At 48.2% G+C, this 18,769-nt stretch overlaps 1 protein-coding gene across 1 annotated transcript in view; it reads left to right on the top strand.

Annotated features, from left to right (window-relative positions):
- The window catches only part of MDGA2 (MAM domain containing glycosylphosphatidylinositol anchor 2), a 385,901-nt gene that overhangs the window by 158,701 nt on the left and 208,431 nt on the right, over nucleotides 1-18,769 (top strand). The window contains 1 exon segment of the mRNA XM_066630339.1: nucleotides 15,576-15,750. Within this exon segment, the coding sequence (XP_066486436.1) occupies nucleotides 15,576-15,750 (175 nt within the window).

Here is an 18,769-nt window from a genome sequence, read left to right as displayed (position 1 = left end):
CAAACCACAAAGTGAAAGTTGGAAGTTCTGACAAGAGCAGCAAGTTGTTGGCATTCCTGCTAGACTGACCTTTTTCCCAGCAACCTGGGAAAATTGAACCAGGGATTCCGACAGTCAGCAGGAGTTCTGTCACTGGCATCACCAGTTCAAATCACTGCAGGTCTTGCTCCATCCTAGAAATTTAGAGGAGGTTCTCAGGTTTAACTCTTCAATGGCCACGTTACTGCAACTATGTTAGGAAAAACCTCATCCCCGCTGACCTATTAGTGCAGTGCACATCCACCCTATCCTCTCACGACGTTTCTGCTGTTCTTACCTGAATGGTTCTTTCTGTGAACTGGCCTCCTTGTCATTTTATCTTCAGTATTTTACAGTGTTTGAATTATTTACCTGCAAGCCTGCTTTAGGCACTTTTGTGGAACCAGGCTGGAAAGCCTCTGGTTGAAAATTAATTGCACTCCGGCATGCACCCATTTCAAAATGAACCTCCTTGCCCCAAGGCTGTGGAACACCAGGCAGTACCGAACATGGAAATGTTCTGTGTAACTCCTTGCCACAGGATGTGGTGATGGCACCTGCCTAGATGCCTTTAAAAGGGGATTGGACAAGTTTCTGGAGAAAAATCCATTATGGGTTACAAGACATGATACTTATGTGCAACCGCCTGATTTTAGAAACGGGCTATGTCAGAAGGCCAGATGCAAGGAGGGCACCAGGATGAGGTATCTGGTGTGCTCCCTGGGGCATTTGGTGGGGCACTGTGAGATACAGGAAACTGGACTTCATGGGCCTATGGCCTGATCCAGTGGGGCTGTTCTTATGTTCTTAACTACATTTCCCAGGAAGCCTTGCAGGTCTCTTGTTATCTGGTGTGCTCCCTGGGGCATTTGGTGGGCCGCTGTGAGATACAGGAAGCTGGACTAGATGGGCCTATGGCCTGATCCAGTGGGGTTGTTCTTATGTTCTTTTGTACAGTACAGCATAGAGTTAAATGTTATCACCTGTTCATTGCTGCCCATCACTCCATTCTTAACATGTACAGCTACAGGGATCAATTGGAAATTGGCAATTTCTGCTTTAGGGCATAGCATCCATGCCCAGACTTTTCCTGCAGCCTTTGTGTGCCCAGATGGTTGTGGGAACAGTTCTTCAGTGAACTTAAAAGAGAATTAGCATATGTTTGAAGATTGCTAGAAATTGAGCTTGTGTGAACTTGACTACAGATTACTGTATCTCTTTTTGCAGAAGGAAGGCTTAGTACTTGCAGTTCTTCTGTCAGTCTTTTGGAACTGATTTTCTAATAGAGCTTCCAGAGCAACACAATGAATATGACTGATCCTAAGCATTTTGTCAACCTCGAGGCAAAATCAGGAGCCGGAATCCCTTAGGCAGTTCATGCTGAACACAGTCACGTTCTGGCAACTCCTGCAGCGCCACTGGAACCAACCGTATTGGCCTCTGCCTTTCCATTGGACCATTCCAGCGATGTGGAGAGGGGGGATTTGCTGCATGGGTAACAGCCTATCCTCCATACCTTCTTTACCCAGGCTTCGCGCACGGGAGAGGACACTCCAACTTCGCCATACGGCGTCGGCACAACACGGGAAGCAGCAGTTTACCGGTTATAAGTCTTTGCTCGACAGACCAGGACAGACTGCACTTGCTCCCGGTGGTGGAAGGATTGTCACTCCGGATTGGCCTTTTCAGCCACACTAGACGCTGTGCCAGAACCACCTTTCAGAGCACGATACCAGAGTCTTTCGAGACTGAAGGTTGCCAATACTAAGCATTTTGTGAAAAGTGTGTGAAGAGTGCATGTGTGTGTGTGGGGGGGGGGGGGGGGCCAGCTCATGGACTTGCCCTTGACCAGCTTCTGCTGACCAGATGTTTCTTGAATATTCAGGGGAATGTCTGCAACCATCATCCCCCACTAAGGCAGCATATTCTGGTCTGGTTCTTTTTTCTTTTTAACAAATGTGGTGAAGGTTTCATCAGGGGAGCTGGTTTAAGTAAACATGCTGCTATTGTATTGCAGGAAATCAATACTCTCTGTGTGCTCTTTATGGAGGACAATGTTGTGGAAAAAAGAAGGCATTTAAACAGACTGCTCTCAGCTGCTCAGTTAGCTGGATTTAATTTGAAGCAGGAGAGAAGGGGCCCAAAAATAGGTGTCAAGTCAGCTGTTCAGTGAATGGCTGGGATACTTCAGCAGTAGCCTCTTGATGTAGTAGTTTCTGACACCATCCATCTCTAAGGATGTGAGTTTGAATTCTGAAGTCGTCACCCAGGTCAATGGTTCATTCTTGACAGAAAGCTTGCTTCATGATCCTGCTGCAGCATTGGTACTTTTTGGAATTAAGCTTGAGAAATGGAGTTTAAAAGGCTCCAGGGACATCACACTGGAGGGCTGAAAGGTGGATTGCCAGGGATGCTTCACTGACATTCACTCCTTGAAACTAATGGTTAGGGAGGGGTGGTTCTGGATTATTTTTTCAAGCAGATTTGTTTCTGTGTTTTGGATGCTGAAAGTGGAACCATGTATCAGGTATCTTACACTGCTTCATTCCCCCCCCCCCCCCCCCCCCCCCCCGAACTGTGCATGATTTGCTCTAGCTTTTGGTGCCTTTAGTTTATTCATACCTTGCCCACACACATCCAGGTTTTTTATAGATCATCAATGCATGTGACTGCATCAGTAACACAGAGCAGGGAGTCATTGCAAGTGGACTGAAGGAAGGCTGTGCATGCTCCAAATCTGGAATTACACTGAGGAATCCTCTTAATTAAAAAAGGATTCAGGAGGAATGGATCACAGTACTGAACAAACCAAAAGAAGAAGCCAGGGAGATCCTCTTGGCCATTTCCCAGAAGAGAAAATTGCCGTGCAAGTGGAGTTTGAGATCCGTGGTCTGCTTGCACAGATGCACCTGAGAGTGCATGTATATGGTGGAAAGAAGTCAGATGCCAGGCTGACTTGAGAGCTGAGCCTGGCAGACGAAGACAGGAGATGCACGTGAGACTTTGCCAGGATTGGAGGCTGCCAGGCAGTTTGCTGTGGCTCTTCACAATTCTGAGGCAGGATCAGCAATCGTTTATGCTGCCTGCTGGAGGAGTCTGTTTATCCCCCCCCACCCCCAAAAAAGCCCTGTTTGTATATTGTAAGTGAACAGTATTTCAAACATGCCAGGAGTCTCCAGTTCTCCATCTCACAACCAGGGAATGGATCCTGTGAGGAGGCTGCCCCCAGATCTTCTTATCATTGGAAGAGGAGGGCTGTGCGGGGTCTATTTTTTTTCCTAAGACCTGGACCCATGACGAAGTATGACATCTGCTATAGTCCCATGAGTACTAATTGCAAGGTGGGAGTAACCCCCCCCCCCAATCATTGCTTATTCGGAGAACCTCCTGTACAGAACCTCTACCTGTAAACCTTGTGTTGAAAAGCGGTATATAAATACTGTTAATAAAAAATACTGTTAATAATTGTGTGTACTGAAGATCAGCTCCATTCATGGAAATCAGGGAGCAGAGTGTTCTCCTTCACCTGTTTGCTGGCTGTTCAGATGGGCTGATGACTACTAACTCTCCAGGTTGCTGATCCAAGTAACTGGCAAAACTGGAGACCGGCTTCATTGGATTGTGAAGAAAGAGGATGGCCGTTTGCCCCTTCTGTGCAAGAAAATAAAATATATATAAAGCAGCTATTCAAGTGAATGATTTAATCATAAAATCAATATTGATTATACACTATAAAAGTGCTAAATATAAAGCAAGAAAGCCTCCTAATGCCCCAGGAGAACAAATTACAAGGAAAGAGGGATAAATTGCCACCTTTAATCACTCCGTGGGTGACTCACAAACGTATAGGCACATTTCTCCCATTTCATAATATGGACACATTCCTAGAAACGGTTATGATGGCCATTGTCAGAACCGTCTTCTGAGAAGACAACTCCAGCAATTTCCCTTTTAACGACTATAGACCTTCCTTCCTGTTTGATGTGGTCATTAAGTTCCCCAGGGCTTTTAGCAGCCTGTCACTGAGTTCATGTCTGTTCATTCCCTGTTTATCATTCCGAGGTTTCAGCCTTCAGGAGCTATTACAGGTTGTGTTCCAGCCCACCTTTACTAACAAGAAAATGAGGGGAGGTGCTGTGGGCATTTTTGTAATCAGAAGCCAACCCATCCTTGACACCAAATGAGGAAATTGCCTCAAGCAGCAAGCACCCACCTGCATTCACGTCATAAGAACAGCCCCACTGGATCAGGCCATAGGTCCATGTAGTCAGCTTCCTGTATCTCACTGTGACCCCACCAGATGCCTCAGGGAGCACACAAGACAGCAAGAGACCTGCATCCTGGTGCCCTCCTATCATCTGGCATTCTGACATAGCCCATTTCTAAAATCAGGAGGCTGCACATACACATCATGGCTTGTAACCTGTGATGGATTTTTTCTCCAGAAATTTGTCCAATCGCCTTTTGAAGGCATCCAGGCCAGATGCCGTCACCACAACCTGTGGCAAGGAGTTCCACAGACCGACCACACGCTGAGTAAAGAAATATTTTCTTTAGTCTGTCCTCCCAACACTCAAATTTAGTGGATGTCCCCTGGTCCCCTCCTGCTACCCCCGCGAGTTGATGGTGAGGCTGTGCCAAGGACCAGGTTTACAAGTGTGTTTCTTCCTCTTCAAGGAAGCTTCTTTTGTGGTGTGTGGTGTGGCTGTTCTTATGTGTGATGGCCTTTGGTGGCCTTATGCCCAGTCCTAACTGGGTCTTTCTGTTTATGAGGGTTCAGTAGCTTAGACAGCAGGCCAGTTGCTCCATTAATGTGGCTCCTGGATTGCATGTGGCCATGGAGTGGGTGAGACCAGCTAAGGTTAGGGGACCTTTCTTTTATGCGGATAACAACTTATTTGCTCCACATCAGGAACCTCCAAAATGTGGCCTTTGTTCAGAGGTTCAGAAGAGCCCCAAATGCAGTAACCTTTCCTCATAAGGAAGGCAGCCCAGCCCAGTAATCATTTTAGTCACTCTCTTTTGCACCTTTTCTATTTCCATTATGTCCATTTTGAGATGTGGTGCCCAGAACTGGACGCAATACTCCAGGTGTGGCCTTACCATCAATTTGTAAAATGGCTATATAATGCTATTGTACAAATCGATGGTAAGGCCACACCTGGAGTATTGTGTCCAGTTCTGATTGCCACATCTGCAAAAAGGATATAGTGGAAATGAAAAAAGTGGCCCTTTCAGAGCCATTCCAGGTTGGGGGGGGGGGAATGAAAGGCGAAACGGAGGCGAACGCCTGCTCCATAGGGGAGTGGCTGCTTGCACACCGCTCTGAGGCTCCCTGCAAAACTTAGTGTTTGCACCCCTTCTTGCTATTCTACTGCTTGTCAGGGAATGTCAAAAAACTGAAACACTGTACATTGAGCAGTGCTTGTAATTGGGGGAATGATGCTTCATGAAGTTTTTTTTTTAAAAAAAAAAGCCAAGTGGCAATTCAGAAAATCCTGCCTTCCCCAGATAGATGGATGTGTCTGTGAAAATAAAAGGTTTAGGGCCAAATCCTATCCAACTTTCCAGCCCTGGTGTAGCAGCGCCAATGGGGTGTGCGCTACAACTTGTGGTGGGAGGGTGGTTATGGAGGTCTCCACAAGGTAAGGGAACATTTGTGCCCTTGCCTTGGAGCTGCATTACAGCTGCACTGGCACTGAAAAGTTGGATAGGATTGGGCCCTAAATGTAGTACTGTACTTAGATTCCATATGGCATTTCTCCTGTGAAACTCCTCTTCCCTACTGACAATGTGACTATTGTGAAACAGATTGGACAAAGCAAGCGGTGCGAATCAAAAGAGGAACATCTGTAGAGGGTTAAGGAGCCACACCGAGTTATCCATCATTGCGAAGAGATGCAGCCTGTCAGGGAAAGGAAGATGCTCCTTGCTACATGTCAGACTCCCAACATTTGACTTGAGGCCTGTCACGTGCTGGCCCTTGGAGATTCTGTCCTGGTTTGTTGAGGCTGTAGTTATTCCGCCCCAGCTGAGGTAAGGTGGTGACTGTTGAAGAGAAGAATGTGGTCAGCTGGTTAGCTGGAGCATAAAAGAGAAGGGCAAGAGGGAGGAAGGAGCTTCATCTTACTTGTAGCTAGGAGAATGAGCTTTCTTTCGCTTGGGATTTGCAGGTGACAATGCGCTTCTCTTGTGTTCTTTTAAACTACCATTCTGTGAATTTGGAATGTGGGGGGATTTATTATTGCTAATAAAGTGGGGGGCATTTTGTAACCCCTGTTGGTTGTTTTCCATTTGTATGAAGAGCTGAGCGCTCCCCACCCCATCCAGCCCTTCTCTCCTTTCCTTGTGAAAAGGAGCTTATGGTTAGTAATCTGGGAGGTGGGTCTGGGACCATTGCAAGCCCTAGGTGTTCAGTCCCTGCCCTTCTTTGCCTGGATCAGTAGCGCCATTTAGGGAGTGCTTGTTGTCTTGTTTCCCAAGAGAATTGGCCCAAAGTTGCTGTGCACCATATAGTCAAACATATACCGTGTTTCCTCAAAAATAAGACACTGTCTTATTTTATTTTTTGCTCAAAAAAACACACTAGGTCTTAATTTTCAGGGTAGGTCTTATTTTCTTCAGAAGTCAGTCCCTTTATAGTTAATGGGACTTACTTCCTGGAGTGGAGAGCCTCAGAGCCTGGTAGGCAGGGTTGCCTCGCTTGCTGCTTCCCTCCTCAGCACTTTCTAGGTGGCGTGCATGGGAGTGCATAAGAACATAAGAACAGCCCCACTGGATCAGGCCATAGGCCCATCTAGTCCAGCTTCCTGTATCTCACAGCAGCCCACCAAACTTGTCCAATCCCCTTTTAAAGACATCTAGGCTAGATGCCAGCACCACATCCTGTGGCAAAGAGTTCCACAGACCTACCACATGCTGAGTAAAGAAATATTTTCTTTTGTCTGTCCTAACCCGCCCAACACTCAATTTTAGTGGATGTCCCCTGGTTCTGGTATTATGTGAGAGTGTAAAGAGCATCTCCCTATCCACTCTGTCCATCCCCTGCATAGTTTTGTATGTCTCAGTCGTGTCCCTCCTGAGGCGTCTCTTTTCTAGGCTGAAGAGGCCCAAACACCGTAGCCTTTTCTCATAAGGAAGGTGCCCCAGCCCCGTAATCATCTTAGTCGCTCTCTTTTGCACCTTTTCCATTTCCACTATGTCTTTTTTGAGATGCGGCGACCAGAACTGGACACAATACTCCAGGTGTGGCCTTACCATAGATTTGTACAACGGCTTTATAATACTAGCCGTTTTGTTCTCAATACCCTTCCTAATGAGCGTTCTCGGTCACGTTGTCCACCTGCCCCGCCCGAGGACCCCTTCCTCCCCCCCCCCAATCCTGTCCCTGATCACAACTAGGTCTTATTTTCTGAGCGCTTTCCACATGCGCTGCCTCTGACGCATCCTCGGCATCACCTGGCAGGACAAAGTTCCAAACAACACAGTCCTGGAACGTGCTGGAATCCCTAGCATGTATTCACTGCTGAAACAGAGACGCCTGCGTTGGCTTGGTCATGCCGTGAGAATGGATGATGGCCGGATCCCAAAGGATCTCCTCTATGTTGAACTCGTGCAAGGAAAGCGCCCTACAGGTAGACCACAGCTGCGATACAAGGACATCTGCAAGAGGGATCTGAAGGCCTTAGGGATGGACCTCAACAAGTGGGAAACCCTGGCCTCTGAGCGGCCCACTTGGAGGCAGGCTGTGCAGCATGGCCTTTCCCAGTTTGAAGAGTCACTTGGCCAACCGTCTGAGGCTAAGAGGCAAAGAAGGAAGGCCCATAGCCAGGGAGACAGGCCAGGGACAGACTGCACTTGCTCCCGGTGTGGAAGGGATTGTCACTCCCGGATTGGCCTTTTCAGCCACACTAGATGCTGTGCCAGAACCACCTTTCAGAGCGCGATACCAGAGTCTTTCGGGACTGAAGGTTGCCAATACAAGAGTCTTATATTTCAGCAATTCTCAAAAAAAAAAAACACTAGGTCTTATTTTTGGGGTAGGTTTTATTTTCGGGAAAACAGGGTATGTAAAACCAAGCAGGTGAGCTCATTAATCTGGGTAGTTGTGAATATTTTAGACATATGAGAAAGTGTAAAATTGAGAATGGTGGGTAAAATTGAAAAAACCCTATACTAGAAATATCAAGATTTAACTAGAGAAAAGAACATTCAGATCAAACATTTTGGGCAGTGGGGTGGGCAGCAGGTAGTGGGGTGGTGTTGGGCAATTGATTAGCTAGAAAATCCCAGTTCTACCAGAGTCAGAATGAGGCACTGGGGCAGATCTTACAGAGCTGAGACAGGGAATGGGGTTCTTGGATGAGAAGAGAGAGCAAATCAAGAGAACTGACAGGAACCAAAATGGGCCAGGGGTGCAGACAAGCCCAGATTGCTGCCCAGGCAAAGTTCCAACTGAACTCTGAAGTTTTTTAACCTATCAGCTTGCATATCTTTTATAGCCTATCAATAGGTTGGGTGAATAGAGTCACCCTGGAGACCAGGAGTCTTGGGATGTTGACAGCCTTGGGTGGATCTTCCAGTTGGACAGCAGGTCACAGACCAGAATGTCTTCAGTTCTTGATGCTGTGGCTGGCTCCCAATCCGTAACCACAGAAAGCTCAGTCCAGCTTGACCGCTGGAATCACAAAGGTTTGATTTGTCTGGCTGATCTTGAGCTCTCTCTCGTTGTTTCAGAGAGGTGAACTTTAGCCTGCCTCCAGCCAGTGGAAATTTATTGCAGTGCCCCACACAATTGCTTCGCAGGTCTCTCAGGTAACAAGCACCTTGGCATATTGAGTTATAAGGTGGACTGAACAAGGAGGTTGCTTCAATACACGGCTGAAAAAAAAAAATCCCTTCCCCAAGCAGCAGATATTAAATGCTGTGGTTTTAGATTGCGCAGCCCAGAAGAGTTGAAGCGGGATATGAAAGAGAGATGTCTGTCAGGGAAAAAATGGAAAAAATCTCATCCAGCAGCCCCTGAGAAGCCAAGGAGCCAGAAGCACATGGCTTGGATTTCAGGTGATCCACAAGGGAAAGCTTCCTTGTTTCTTCCAGGTTCTTCTAAGCAGGGATGCTAAGATACACCTGGTCTAAGAACATCCAAACCTAGCAACCAAGGCATAATCTGGGAAAGATCTAGTAGCCTGAGGAAGATGAAGCTGTGGAGCAAGTTGATGCCTGAGGCCCTCTGAAGTTAAGAAGAGCCCCGCTGGATCAGGCCAAAGGCCCACTTAGTCCTGTATCTCACAGTGGCCCACCAAATGCCCCAGGGAGCACACCAGACAACGGACACAATCTGCGTCCTGGTGCCCTCCCCTGCATCTGGCAATCAGAGACAGCCTGCCTCTAAAACCAACAGCTTGCACATGCCTACTATGTCTGTGACTTGTAACCCGTAATGAACTTTTCCTCCAGAAATTTGTCCAATCCCCTCTTAAAGGCATCCAGGCCAGATGCCATCACTACTTCCTGTGGCAAAGAGTTCCACAAACTTCAGCCCAACCAGAGAGAAGCCTTCCCTTATTACAAAGGATTTTCTTTAGGTGATGGGTTGTGGTGATGGCACAGATGGGAGCAGGGCTGTCCCTGCCCTACATACTCCAGCTAGTCCAGGTTTACAACCAGTTGGGTGTTAAAGTTGGGCAAATGCGCGAGGGAGGAGCTTTTGTCACTTGTGGGAGTTTACCTCAGTTTTATCTGTGGGTTGGATCCCATTGAGCTTGCTTAGCCATGTCAATTACCTGTTCTTGGGAATTGGGTCAGCTCTGTGGCCCAATCCAAACCAGGTTTTTCTCTTCCTAGTCCTGTGTGGCTTGTATCGGTGGAGGGAGGCAATCACAGGCACAGCGTGAGATGCACCCCCAGTTCGCCACCCAGTCAGACCCCACACAGTCTGCCACTGACGCAGGCCACTTCACTTTGCCTCCTGGTTGGGCTGTTTGAAGTGGCACCAAAATTACATTATCACCCCTGACACTAGTTCCTCTTAAATTTGCAGCAAGGTATTTAATGCAGGAGAGACTCATTTTTAATTTGAAGTGTGACTCTATTTTGAGTGATTGAATTAATGGTTGCTTTTCCCGCGAGCAGCAGCGGTCATTGCTACTGCTTCTGTAGAAAAGCATCAGCAGCACCCAGGCCCTCCTGGGAGAAGTGCAGCAGCCTCGGAAGCACTGATGTTCAGCAGTGGCGCAATGACGAGTGTGAAGCATGCATAATGGTGGTTAGGGTGAACATAGGGATGAGGACTGTTCCAAAAGTAATTTCAGCTTGCCTTTCAACAGCCATTTGCATTCCTAGAACTGCTTTTCACCCCACCCTACAAGGTTAGGGTTAGACTCTGCTGGGCTGCTGTTCTGGTGGCTGGGCGCCTCAAGGTGCCATTTGAACCTTTCAAACCCTTTATGGCTTGGACCCTGGGGATCTGAGGAACCCATAGGAGCCAGCTCATCCCCTGAGGTCTAGCTCACCATCATCAACTTCAACTAGCTCTTTAGAGTATCAGGCAGTCCTGGGACCCATACTTGACATCTATAATCTGCTGACATTAGGCATGTACCTTCAACATGGAATGCATGTGTACCCTACCACTGGTATACCATCTTCTCCTTGTGGCACTATGCATCTCTGTTTAACTGTATATAGCTCCAGGTGTGCATAGTTTTAACATAGGCACACATCAGGGTGCAGCATGGCCTTTCCCACTTTGAAGAGACACTTGGCCAACAGTCTGAGGCTAAGAGGCAAAGAAGGAAGGCCCATAGCCAGGGAGACAGACCAGGGACAGACTGCACTTGCTCCCGGCGTGGAAGGGATTGTCACTCCTGGATTGGCCTTTTCAGCCACACTAGATGCTGTTCCAGAACCACCTTTCAGAGCGTGATACCATAGTCTTTCGAGACTGAAGGTTGCCAACACACATCAGGGTTGCACTACAAAAGGAATTTCCTTGTCTATAGTTCTTGCGCACACCATATGATTCTCACACATTCCTTTTTCATGAATCACTGTGCATGCCACTACTGGAGACTACAAAGATCATTATGCAGTGCAACTCTGAATGAATGTTGTTGCTGAATATCATGTTGAGAAAGATCCTGGGGTTTGATAACATTCAATACAGCAGATATAGCAACATGGGAGACCAGTTCAGAATCCAAAGGGCCAAACAAGCTTTCCAGAGAAATCTATTCATTTTGACTAAGGCAAATAGAATTCCTCTTGGGTTTGTACACTACTCTACAACTATCACTATTATTGATAATAAGGCTTGCATTCAGTTGGATGTTTTGCTGTGGGTCAATACTTTTTTTCTGTTTAAGCTTTAAACGATTAACATTGCTTTTGCTGGGATAGCAGATTGAGGGCCCAATCCTATCCAACTTTTCTGCACCGGTGCAGCTGCAAGGCAGCCCCAAGGCAAGGGTACAAATATTCCCTTACCTTGTAGAGGCCTCCGTAACTACCCTCCCACCAAAGGGTGCAGCACACACCCCATAGGCATGGCTACACCAGGGCTGGAAAGTTGGATAGGATTTGGTCCTTAGAGGTTGGACATTAATGACCCAATCCTATCAAGGCCCAACCCATAGCATGCAGAAATGCCTGTGCAGCATGAGATGAATTCTATGGGCTGGCCAGGGACCAGGCAACCTGGAAGGTAAGTAAAGAACACTTTACTTACCTCTCTTTAGGCTACCTGGTCCGCAATGGGTCTCCTCAGACCTACGCCAGTTCTTTGGCTGGTGTAAGTCTGAGGAGCCACTGGGAGCAGGTCCAGGCTGGGAAGGGGGACTAGGATCCGGGGTACACTAGTGCTACTGAGACCCACCCCCACCTCCGTCCTGCCCTGATCCACAGCTGCCACAAACTTGACAGTGATGAGAGAGGTTCTGCAGGCAGGCCACTGTCACCTGTGCAGCCTGAGTCTTGTGCTGGGGGACGTTCTTCACTGAACAGCAGAGCAGCTGTAGCACCACAGGGTAAACTGATGGATCACGAGATTCGTCACTACATCATACCCATAGGATTAGGCTGTAAGAGACACAGCATTGTCGTGTGAAGGAAGAGTAAGGCAGATTTCCATACCATACTTGCATATTCATCACCCACAGGAGGTGCTTCTCAAGGGAGGAGAGACTAACCACACTGCCGCTCTCAGTGGGCAACCAGTGCTGTCCTGCTGGGGCCTGCCACCTCCTGCAGCTGCCCACCAATTGGAGGGGGCAGGGCAGCAGGACAAATCCTGCAGTTTGCCACCATGAAGAAGTGCCTTGGCTTGCCTTGGCTTCCAACATATTTTCCTTCTCTGTTCATTGGGGGATAAACCTGCAAGGTTTAGCAAACAATCCCCTGATTTCCAAACAAAATATGCTGGACGCAGTTTTTAAATGAAGTAATTTGCCCTGTTTTATTCAGGATTTGGGGAGCACACACAACAGACTCGGGAAGTTCAACGGGAAGCTGCGACATGTCATTTCTTCCTTGTTGCTTGGTTTTTAGCAGAAATGATACCTTTTTGTTTAATGGGAAATACTTCATTGCAAACCCTACAAGTGATTAAGACCCTGATCCTATCCTACCCTAGTGTTCCAGCAGCGCAAGTCTCTATACAGCAGTGCAATAGCTGGGCTGCTGTCATGTGCTGTCGGGCTCTGGCTGCAAATTGCAAGATGCGTAGTGAGCACTAGAATGCTTCACAGGCATGGTTAATTTGATGGTAGAGGCGGGAGGGGGTTCAGGGCATTCTGGGGTGGGGAGAGAGCAGTGAACGGGGAGTGGGTCACTGATTTCAGCAGCACCATTTTTCAGCCCACTCCACCTCCTTTCTCTCCTTGAACTTACGTCAGCTAAGATTGCGTCCAAGAAGACCTGTAGGCCACCAGGAGGCTCATGCAGAGTTAAGTTTAAAAAACAACAACATACATACCTCTGGAAGGCTTCCTGATTGCCCTCCCCATCAGTGGATGCAGCGTGCACTCCACTAACACAGCCACATTGACGCCAATAGTGGGAGAAAGGATTGGGTGCTAAGGATCAACTGCAGAGGCTAGTCTGATGGAAAGTCTTCTGCATTTTTCTCAAAAAATGGTGGCAGCCCAAAAATCTGTATCATCCTATAAGGCAAAACTGCACTCATGTGGTGAGGAGGTGTCCTTTCATAGATAGGAATTGGGGCACCTGCTACCACTCAGAGCACATCTACTATGCAGTGGGACTGTGGACTAGATCTGGTGCCAGGTGAATCCAGTCATTAACATCTCTCTCTCTCTCTCTCTCTCTCTCTCTCATACACACACACACACACACACACACACACAGAGGTTTGGATAGACAGATGTTCTTTTCCCCTTGCACAGCACCAGAGCCAGGGGGCATCCAGTAAAACTGAGTGTCAGGAGAGTCAAAACAAACAAAAGAAAATATTTCTTTACCCAGCATGTAATTGATCTGTGGACCTTTTTGCCACAGGGCATGATGATGGTGTCTGACCTGGGTCCTGGTAAAAGAGAACTAGTCAGATTTCTAGAAGAAAAGTTCATCACAGATTACAAGCTGTGATGGGTTTGTGCAACCTCCTGGTTTTGGAAGTAGGCTGTCTCAGAATGCCAGATGCAAGGGAAGGCACCAGGAAGCAGGTCTCTTGTTGTCTTGTGTGCTCCCCTGAGGCATCTGGTTGGTCACTGTGAGATACTGGAAGCTGGACTAGATGGGCCCTTGGCTTGATCCAGCACGGTCCTCTTACGTTTACTCTACCTTGACTAGTATCCTACCTCCAATGATGGCCATCTATGATGGCTGTTCATAGTCCATAAATCTCCATAGTCATGCAAAATGCATTTTCAGTTAGGCAGAACACAGAGCTGAAATGTATTGCTCTTTTATTCCATTCCAAAATTTGATTTAAAAAAAAAAAATCAAATGCCTTATGAATTGCTTCCTCCTCCTGCGAATCGCAGGAACCTGGTGATTATTGCAGGTTCTGATTCCCAAGTAATAAATGCATGTTCTGAAGTGAAAGGGGAGGAGGGAGGAAAACAATCAATTTGACATCCTATCAAACATCTATCCTGCGGGCATATTCCTTGTACTGATGATTTAAAGCTCCTTGTAGCCAGGAGTTTAATAATAGTCAACTGCTGACAGTTTGAGATGGGGAGATATATCTGTGCTAAGGCTGGCTGTTCCACAGGCACGCTGAATCCTCTGGACAGGACACATCTGCTTGAACATGGATCAGTTGGCAGGCCCACTTGCAAGCCTCTGTTGGCTGGTGTGGCAACAATGGGGTGCACCAGCCTCACCCAGCAGACTTTGAGAGACCAACTGTGTAAGGAATGACTCTGGGGTTGTAGGCTGTGCAAAGGCTTGCAGCCCCTGTGCTGCTTGGTGGGGAGCAGCCCTGGTCCCCAACATGTCTGCAACATTTCTACAACGGCAGGGCCCACATGCAACATTCATGTTCAAGCTAGTGGTGCTACTGCTCAGTCATGTCATTTTGGATGCACGGCCCTGTATGCATGGCAGAGCGGACTCGCTTGGCTGTCTCTGTTTTATCCACCTGATGGCAAACCAAGGTAGGTATGGACTCTGCAGTTTTGAATGAACCTGGGTATGCACAGGTTGCACCCTGATCCCAGCATCCTTCAATCCCCTTTTCCCAAGATGTTGACAAACATAGGCCCAGTCTGGACTGAAGTGGCCAGATTGACTGGAGAGCTGGAGCTGTGGAAGTGGCAGACATCCCTACTGGAGAATAATCTTGAACCACCCCAAGATTAAACCCACAATTGGATGTGTTGCAGAAGGAGTCCTTCAGCATCTCGGGGGGGACGGGACGACTGCAAAGGGCATGGGACTGTTCAGGACTTTCTTTGCAGAAATCTCCAACCCTGTATGTGTTTACACACAAAATTGGTCCTGCTGTTGGAAATAAGGCTGGAATTCAGGCATACCGTGTTTACTTTTAGGTTGCCGATTCTTCCCCATCGGCTTTAACCAGCTATTCAAAATAACTTTGGCCAGGTTGTGCTGCTGCCGGAATGGCTCATCTTGAACATACATTTTCATCCAAACTATTCCTGGCTGGTTTAATTGGAAGCGATTGCAAGGAGGGGGAGCGCGACAGAAGAGACCCAGGTTGACTCAAAAGGCGGTGCGTGCGTGAGATAGTCACATGCCTGGGAATGCATGGACCTTAAAGGTACACCTGAGAGGAGCCAGGATGGGCTGTAGCTCCCTTTCAGGCATCTAGTTGACTGCAGTCCAGACTTGGCACCACGGAGTGTGTGGAAAGCCCACAACGCTGATTTTTTAGGGGAATGTTTCTTAGGGTCTGTGTGGACATGAGATCCTCTATTTTGTTTGTCTTTTAACATGACAGTTTCGTAATAAAGAAATTTACAAAATGTCCACCTGCTGTCAGTTTTGTAAATAAAGGAATATATAAATACAGTTATTTCAAAAACCGACACTGGCAACGAAAGTAACAGTCTTTTCTGATGCTTGCTCAGATCAGGTGGACCAAAACAGCAGGAAGTGCCTCTGACCGATTCCAAGATTCGAGTGTCTTCAATGAGACATTGCGGATTGTGAACATCCAGCGACATCAAGGAGGTCGCTATTACTGCAAGGCCGAGAATGGCCTGGGCTCGCCAGCAATCAAGTCGATACGAGTAGACGTCTACTGTAAGTAAATGGCTCCAGCAGCCACTCCTCCATTTCTTCTGGCTTTTATTTCTTCTGGCTGCTCAGCGATGAGGCATGACAGGTGCATTTTCTAGTGCTGTCTGTTCTCACCTGGACTCCGAGGTACCTGGGGCTTCCCGCCAGGGTTCGTCAATGAAAAGGTCAGTCGTGGTGAGCAAGTGTCCATGCAAGAAAGCCATAGGAGCGTTTGGGCAGGCGTGTTTTCTATTCACTTGAGGTGACTGTGGGAGGCCTGACTGGATGCCCACCTAGAACGTGTCCTGGAATGGTAAATTCCTTGCCATTCATAGGGGTTCCAGGGTGGAACTTGGTCCTGGAGGGCAGGATATTCAAATCCATTGCTGGCCAGTGGTGAGGGGGAGAGGCCACTGCACGGTGGTCAAGTTCCTGCCTCCTGTGCAGAAGCTCTCAAGTGCTGCTCCTGGTTAGTGGCTGCCGGTCAGAGGCCAGGTGGACCAAGGAGTTGAGGCAACTTCAGGTGTTTTTTGACAGAGAGGATGCAGGTCAGCCGGGGGGGGGGGGCTGCAGATGGACAGAGGACCTGCTTGGCAGGCAGAGGACCCAGTTCAGCCGCCGGCAGCATTGCCAGAGGCAGCTGGGAAAAGACCCCTGCCTGACAGCCTAGGCTGGCTGAGCTGCAGCTGTTCAGTGCAGATGATGCTGACCTCAATGGACCAGCTTCTGACCCCAGTGGCTCAGCCAAGGAGCTCATTGTGCCCTTTGCACAGATGGCACTATTAATGGAGTGCCCTGTCTGGGGTCAGATGGAAAAGCTGTGATTGAGCTCAGCAGTGGAAGCTTCTGTGAGTGCTTTGCCTGCTACCAGCACCTGTGCATGTGCTCAGCAGGAGCCTGGCAAGCAGAGATTTCCTGCCTGTCTTGCCCTCCCCTCCAAGGTCGGCAGCTTAGGCGGAGCTGCATCTGGGTTGGCGGAGCAGCTGATTGGCACCCCCCTACCCCAGCCTCCCTGGGCCTTGGCCTGACATGCCTGACCAGTGCTGGTGGGTGGGTGGGAAGGAGCAGTTCCTTCTTCACCCCCCTTCTTGCCCTTCCCACCATCACTTTCTGGCTGCCATATCTGCTTCTGGAAAGGGAGGATGTGGCTTATCTGGTGTGCTCCCTGGGGCATCTGGTGGGCCGCTGTGAGTTACAGGAAGCTGGACTAGATGGGCCTATGGCCTGATCCAGTGGGGCTGTTCTTATGTTCTTAACTACAATTCCCAGGAGGCCTTGCAGGTCTCTTGTTATCAGGTGTGCTCCCTGGGCATTTGGTGGGCCGCTGTGAGATACAGGAAGCTGGACTAGATGGGCCTATGGCCTGCTCCAGTGGGGCTGTTCTTACGTTCTTATGGCTCCCCCCCCTCCCGCCAGAGGACAATTTGGATGTTCCCACTTGATGGAGATCTTGCCCTTTGGAAGCCTTCGGCAGCTGATCAGCATCTGGGGGAGTGAAGAGGATATAACCCCCTCATAACGGACCCTCCCTCCAGAGGCCAGTCAACTGTCCCACCAACCCAGAGGCAGCTGCTTCATGAATCTCATCTTGAAAGTCTAGACTATATTTTGAATCTAGATTTTCAAAAGTCTATATGCTGATGACATGTAGACCTTTGAAGGTCTAGAGTCAAATGCACCTTCAGCTTTTCATTGTAAGACTGAAGGTGCTACTACAACCTGCACAGCACTCACACCTATGGGTGAGGATCATCAGGGGTCTGGCTGAGCTGGCCAACCTCTGACCCTTCCCATGGCTTCACATCTGGCCACCTATTTTGTTTCTAGCATGTGAGGGACCGCAGTAATCTCTCTCTCTCTCTCTCTCTCTCTCTCTCTCTCTCTCTCTCTCTCTCTCTCTCCCCCCCCCCCAACCCCTGTGTACTTTTATTGGTGAACAAAATTGTTCTACGGAGCAAAAAGAGCTTACGGAATAACAAAGGTAGTCTTACATTTTTTAAATAGGAGATTTTCATCATAGTTTTAGTTCCTGTTCAAAGTAGAACTTAACTAGATTTTGAACAACAGAATTCGTCCATGGAGACGAATCCATGGAGATTCGTCTTAACAGATCCATGGAGAATATATTGTCTTAATCTTCTTATGCTGCTGATCCTGGAGGCCAGGAATCATCCAGTTGGTGGTATGAAAGGTGAGGCTGAAAGGGCTGTCATTGGTGCCCCGTCCTGACAGAGCTGCGCAACCTGTGCCTGATATACACCACTTCAGGCAGCAGTGAATGTGCAGGACTGGACTCTCCTCTTTCCAAACATGTTCTTTCCCCCTACATATAAAAACAATGTGCCAAGGAGAAGAGTTATAGCTACTGCAAAGCATGTATTCAGAATGCCCTGTAGGAAGTCCTGTCATCAAGAACAGAAGAACTGAAGACCAGGTCATTTGAGAGCCTCAAATCTGGGGAGTAACTTGGATGGGGTCAGGGGTGACCAGATCCAATGGAGGACAGAGTGCCTACACCTTTAACCACTGTATAGAAGAGGGAATTTTGGCAAGTGCAGCTTTTTAAACCCTTCCATACCTGCCAAAATTCCCTCTTCTATACAGTGGTTAAAGGTGTAGGCACTCTGTCCTCCATTGGATCTGGTCACTCTGGATGGGATGAATGTTGCAAGCAGCTTTCCTCTGCATCCTTCCCAGGCCCCCAGATCCAGCCATAGGAAAGGAAGGACATGCAGGAACATGACCTTTCTGTAGTCCTAAAGGCCTGGAGAACTGTCTGCTTACAGTATCCAACTTCCGCAGAGTGAATTGCACTGGCATTAAAAAAGCGAGCATGAAGAGGCACATGATGTTTACAAGAATTCATGTGAGCCTGGCCGCTTCTTTCCCAGACTAGAGAGTGGCTACAGGCAGTGCAATTTTCGCACTAGATATTCAGAGCACACAAGTGACCCTTTCATCGCAAAGGTCGTCTCCGTGTCCCTTGGTGGAGATTGATTGATTGGCAGCTTCTGCTCCTGCACACCTGTTTCTGTCTTGGACC

Source organism: Tiliqua scincoides, chromosome 1 (assembly GCF_035046505.1).
Source record: "Tiliqua scincoides isolate rTilSci1 chromosome 1, rTilSci1.hap2, whole genome shotgun sequence".
NCBI classification, from domain to species: domain Eukaryota; kingdom Metazoa; phylum Chordata; class Lepidosauria; order Squamata; family Scincidae; genus Tiliqua; species Tiliqua scincoides.
This window is presented reverse-complemented; position numbering and strand designations above follow the sequence as displayed.